At 40.6% G+C, this 5,960-nt stretch overlaps 1 protein-coding gene across 1 annotated transcript; it reads right to left on the bottom strand.

Moving 5' to 3' along the window:
- Positions 1 to 563: 563 nt before the first annotated feature.
- LOC122656738 (transcription factor MYB1R1) lies at positions 564 to 1,807 on the bottom strand. Its single transcript, XM_043851373.1, has 3 exons — positions 1,479 to 1,807; positions 1,180 to 1,388; positions 564 to 1,075 (listed from the first exon to the last, which is right to left on the bottom strand). Exons 1-3 carry the CDS (start codon positions 1,744 to 1,746, stop codon positions 587 to 589), a joined length of 966 nt encoding a protein of 321 aa, XP_043707308.1. The 5' UTR covers positions 1,747 to 1,807; the 3' UTR covers positions 564 to 586.
- Positions 1,808 to 5,960: the final 4,153 nt, after the last annotated feature.

The following is a 5,960-nucleotide window of genomic DNA, read 5'->3' as shown; positions in this document are numbered from 1 at the left end:
ACAGAGTACTAAAACAGTAATATTACATAAGGACCTACGAAGTAGGGTTCACCCATCCATCCATCCATCCAGGGTCAAACATAAAAAACTCCATTTTTCACCATTTTATCTGAATTTGCTATCCCCAGAATGACAGATATGGAAAATGACAAGTACTGAGACCTCCATCACAGAAAAACAAAATAATGCTTTCAGAGAGGAAGAACAATTAGAACAGAGAAACCCCAGTTTATATTAAATTGTCCCAAAAAGCCACCAACCAAAGAAACACAAAATTAACGACAAATAGGAGTAGTACACCTCAGTTGCAGCCTTTCGGCTCTGCTGTTCATTTGTTCAATTTCAATTACTCTTTGGACCACAATCCAACCAACCAACAAACAAACAAACGGACCATAAAACAGCATGAATCACCACCACCACCTCCCCTTCGTCATCCCCAAACACTGTACAACCAAGGAATCATCACCTAATCTAATCCATTCTAATCTTCTCTAATCTAATTTAAAATCTTATCTCTTCATCCCCACCACTTCCTCTCCTTCCAACTTTGATTCGTTTTCTTTCAAGATAAAATTATTTATTATTAAGCGACACTGATAATGCTTCCACCATTTGAATCCAGATCGCCGGAGCCAGAGCCAAAGCTTGTCATGGCCTGAAAAGCGGAATGCCTCGATGAGGGTTGTTGATCTGATGATGTGGAGAGCTTCAGAGACAGTGGAGAAGGATCTATGGATGACTTCTGGTTCAGATTAAGATCCGCCATCTTCGACAAGGGTGGGACCGGTAGCACAGGAATCGGACGGACCAGCTTCGTCGATGACGATGCATTCGTAAGGACGGTTTGTCCATGTCCCTGCTCTAGATTCTCCATCATCGGGGTATCGATGATGATGCTACTGCTGCTGCTGCTGCTGCCAGTGCTTGGTAGCACGGTCGAAGTGAGTGTCATTGGATATGCCGGCACCGGAAATCCTATATTGCAGTTCATCGGCGGCGGCGGTGGTGAATCTGCCTGAGTTGTGTTTTCTTGGTGGATGACTTGTTCTTCTTCATTTCCCGATCCCATGAACTATCAACCAGAAATATTAAATCAAATTAACACAGAAAAGAGAATTGATTTTCTTAATAAAATTTGTGATTTGAAGGGGAAAAAAAAGAATTCAGAGTAAGTACCGTATCGGGGGTCATGTCGAAGAGGCTAGATCGGCGACGTCTACGGTTGAGATTGCTTCGCCGGAGGAAATACTTCTGAGCATGACTGGCGACCTGGGTGGGAGTACGAGTCTTAACAAAATTTCTAGAGATTCCCCTCCAATCTCCTTTCCCAACCTTCTGAAGACCTAGTAAGAAAAGCCTGTGTTCTTCCTCCGTCCATGGAACTCCTAATAACGATTAAATTTTCAATTAATTGATTTTAATTTGAAAAAAATATACTCGATATAAGATTATCGATCCGAAATCAAAGATCATACCTCTCTTGCGCTCGCGATGACCGGCGGAGGTGTGGACGACATCGTCAGAGGCGTAACCGGAAGCAACATCGGCGTTCGGCTCGTGAGGCTGGTCGTACTGGGAAAGATTGTTCATGCTCACAACCTTACGCATCGAGTTAGAGATGGAACCTTCCGTAACTCGTACCCCAAACAGCATGAATCCACCATCACCACCTCCATCGGCGGTCACTGCGCAGGTGCGTGAGTTGTGGGCATTGTTGCCGCAGTGAGAACAGCTGTGCGACATCTTTCTCTACCTTTGCCTTGCTTGATTAAGCCACCCCCACCTACCTAATGAGAGAGAAGTAGAAGTAAGTAGATCTCACGATTCAGGCGGCGGCGTTGAGATATGAGAGTCGTCTCGCTTATGCTCTTTCTTTCTTTCTTGGATGGGTTCTTTCTGGGCTTCTTCTCCTCGTTTACGTTTTGGTTTCCAAAAAGGCTCAAAGGTCTCAGTTCGTACGAAAAAGTCGCATTTCCCCAATACAACAGATACAACAAAGGAATGGAGCAGAAAGAAAAGAAAGAGATAACAAAAGAGTTATAGAGAGAAATAAAGAGACAATAATGAGGTGATGGACGATGGATCACGACCTTTCAATCGCTATCAAAAGGGTATGACTTGTCTTTTCCTTCACTAACCATTGGCACTGTGATCTAAGAAGGTGGGGATTACGTGTCAAATCTTTGACCCTTAGTTTGATAGATGATCTTTCTTTGTTTGACAATAACAAATCCTATTTAGTCTGCATTCTCTACTCGGTCATTTTTTTAGCATGTGGGCGTAAGAGAATTACAAAATTTGGGATCAGGATCGTCCCCATGGAGCCCAGCGCCTGGGCTGCCAGGGGCATTTAGCGGTTGAGCTATACCACGCATATTTAGGTGCATGCTTAGGGATGTGTGTGATACAATCCAACGACTGGTAGCACCTTAGGCGTGCTGGGCTCCCTGGAGAGGAACTAAACTCCAAAACTTACTACACAATCCTTTGTGGTGACTCCGATGACACCTCTTTTGGGCTTTGATTGGAAATAATTGGATTATGGAGAGGGAGAGCTGCCGCTGATATGACCTTCCTGTCTCGACCGCGCATCTATCTTTTTTAAAGGGTTTGGACTTAAGAGGAACCCAGGAGCACGATTTTAAGGATCAAAATCCAATAACCCGATCCATATCCGTATCCATAGATATTGATATCTATTTCAGGGTTTTTTATTTTTATGAGGTCCAACTACTACTAGAAGGTAGGATCCCTATGGGGGCACACGGAGCAATAACAAGATGTCAAACTTCCGATTGGGGAAGAGTTGAACAAGCGACCTCTCTTAAGACTCAAGCAAACTAAATGAAATATTGTTATTATTGGATGCCAATTATTTTAAATGGAAAGCGAATATTATTCAGTATTTTGTTTTCAGATTTGTATATGATTTATATTAGATTTATCAATTTTTTAATCATTTAGAATGGATAATTCTTTGATTCACAATCGAATCAGAATCAAAGATTAATAGTCAAAGCCAAAGCCATAGGCAAAGCCAAAACCAAATTGATTTGTTTTCAATTCAATTCGACTTTAAAGTTTAATTAGTCGATTTCAATTCCAATTTTCGGTTTTTGCTTTATTTTTTACACCTTTACAAGGTTTTTGTTTATGTTATCGACATTGGTATCGATTGCTTCCAATACAAATATCAAGACTAATATAGATGGTCGTATTAGATAGATTTTCAATAATAAAAACAAGTTTTGATAAAAATATTATTTTTTAAACGTAATAACTGATATGCATCAATATCATATCAATATCAATTCATCCTACAATTAATATGTTAAGTGCCTAATGCGATCCATTTTAGTGTATGAAGACGGTACATTGGGTCAGCCTAATACAAGAGAAGTTAAAGAGCTTGATTTAATGTGTTTATTTGATTAGTTCTATCCAGTCACCCTTATTAGGTAACATACTAGTTAGTAATCTAGTATTGAGCCAACAGCCAACTCATGACATTTGACTGACCAATCCAAGACCTTTATTTCATGGGTCCCATCCAATCCATTAGAGAAGAGATGTTACTCCGGATCTATTTATTATTCCGTTATGGAATGATATTAACTACCTAACCCCGATTACGTAATACTATCTGGATTTCCAAACTCTAAATAGAGTAGTAGACTTAAAAATAGAAAATAGATAGAATAAGGGTAAAGAGAGAGAAAGAGATAGAGGGAGAGAGTGGTCTCTCTAGGGATGTAAACGGATTAGATTTCGCTCGGATAGTGCTATATCCGTATCCATATCCATTTAACTTTCAGATGGATTCGGATTAGTGCTAAATGGATATGGATCGGATATTTTATCCGTTTACATGTAAATGTAGCTTTTTGGATAATTATAGCCTATCCGTATCCTTATCCGTTTATCTTTTGGACGGATTCGGATAGTGCTAAACGGATACGAAAATAGATTTCGACTATTCATTTACATCCCTAGGTCTCTCCAATATTCCAAGTATTCAACATGGGACCCATTAGATTGTACGACTGAGATCTCAAGAATCTAAGATGTATGAGGGATGGACTGTTCTAAAAAGCAACAATTAGGATAGTACTATAGTATGGGAGTTCAGATCAGCTACCCACATGGGGACGGGTGGGGATAGATCTGAACCCTTCATGGGAGTGTGGGACCTGCCTCTAAGGTGTGGGACCCATGCCACATGGAGGGGTCAGATCTGTCCCCACCCGTCCCCATGTGGGTAGCTGATCCGGATTCATAGTATGGGGGTAATGGGTATGCCCCATAGTGTTCACAAGAACATCACACGTGGCATCATCTTAGTGGGGAGCATATTGAATAAAAGTGAGCTGGTAATGGTAGTGAAGTTGTCTGGCATGAATGGTGGTGGTGGCAAAGGTTTGAGGCCAATTAATGCCAGCCACGTTTTAATATACCAAAGTTGGTGCTGTTAATAGATTTTGTTTGTATACTGAACCATAATACAATTAATTAGATAGATAAGCCGATAAGGTAGGAAGGGTCTAGATCTGTGGCTTTTTGTAGATGAACCGTCCATGTCAAGGTCCGAGGACGACCGCCTTTGGCAGTTATTTCGTTACTATTTTTGCCCTTTTTTTTTTATCCATAAATTTATTTTTTAAGTATCGATGCTTCTGCCACGCCTCTTTTATATATAATTATTAAAAGGGATGGTTGGAGGAAAAGATTGTCTGTGGACCGTCGGCTCCGAATATTCGTCAAATGCTTTGAAAGAGATATCCGGGAAGAGAGTGTTAATGTGGATTCCACTGCTCATTATATGACTACAATAAGTGGGAGCTAGAAAGAATATTGCTAGGCTGGGTAGAATATACTAGCTAGTAGCTCCTCTGTGTGTTTATATCACTCCTCTCATATAAAGGGCCACATATGTCATTTTATAGGAGGGAGTATCTCACCCCTATTGATGCTTCCACGGATGTTTCTAGTGGCCCTCATGTTGGCGTATAGGTCTCATTGCCTTTCAAAGAATCCTCTGCCTAATTTTATCAATTTTTTAGGGGAAAAATCGACACAGTTCATGTGCGGATTCTCCCCATGCTCTCTCACAAAAAGTGAAAGCTCCACATATGTATTTTTATTTTATGAGAAAAAGAATGCTAACCAATGGTGCGCCTAGCGTGGCTCTAATGCCTAGACACAAAAACCGTTCTACCACCTGAAAATGACCGCCTTGCTCCCATGGGATTTCCGTCTTTTCATGGGGGCAAGGCAGTCATTTTCAAGCAACGGATGATTTCTATCTAGTCTTGCTAGGCACGCAATCGGTTAGCATTTTCGCATCCTTATTTTATTTTATTTATTTTGAAATTGTAAGATCTACATGGATGATAGCTTTTTATACCATTAAATGGTGTATTGGGCAGATTCCTTCCCATGCTAGCAATTTAGGAAACTCTGCCATTTTTTATAATAATGTATTCTATGAGAGAGCGTATCGTCCATGCTTAAACACAGAGGAGTTGAAATGATCACCCCACCCACCTGATGCTTCTACGTGCATTCCCATTGGCCCAGCGTACACACGCGTACATATTGAGCTCTGCATATGTGAGATGTGAGAATGTGTGTGACTTACTTGTATGTGTTATTCAGTCTCTCTCTCTCTTCTCTACTCTCTGACTTTGGGAACTTTTTTCTTTCTCCACTATCCAATGGAAAATGGGCGTTTTTCTGTGGTGTTTATGTCTGCTGCTGCTTAATGCTTTTGTTTGCTTTTTTGTCGCCAAACTTTCTCCATCAATGGTTACATGATTGAGTGATTGAAATGCCACAATAGAACAGACAACAAGGTTACTAGGCTTTCTTAATTACGCTCCCCCTTACCCATCTCACTCTTGTTTCAGACTAATTAATCCCTTCTTTAATGCTAACAATCATACTACCTAACTCATCTT

The sequence above is a fragment of the Telopea speciosissima genome, chromosome 3 (genome assembly GCF_018873765.1).
Source record: "Telopea speciosissima isolate NSW1024214 ecotype Mountain lineage chromosome 3, Tspe_v1, whole genome shotgun sequence".
In the NCBI taxonomy this organism is placed as follows: Eukaryota; Viridiplantae; Streptophyta; class Magnoliopsida; order Proteales; family Proteaceae; genus Telopea; species Telopea speciosissima.
Note: the sequence above shows the minus strand (reverse complement) of the source record. Positions and strands in the feature narration are given on the sequence as shown.

What these genes read in the sequence shown, in the direction of transcription:
- LOC122656738 (XM_043851373.1), bottom strand. Translation starts at nt 1,746, where the DNA reads ATGTCGCACAGCTGTTCTCACTGCGGCAACAATGCCCACAACTCACGC. An exon ending in TCATCGCGAGCGCAAGAGAG is followed by an intron (nt 1,389 to 1,478) that starts GTATGATCTTTG and finishes AATCGTTATTAG; the next exon opens with GAGTTCCATGGACGGAGGAA. An exon ending in TCGACATGACCCCCGATACG is followed by an intron (nt 1,076 to 1,179) that starts GTACTTACTCTG and finishes TCTGGTTGATAG; the next exon opens with TTCATGGGATCGGGAAATGA.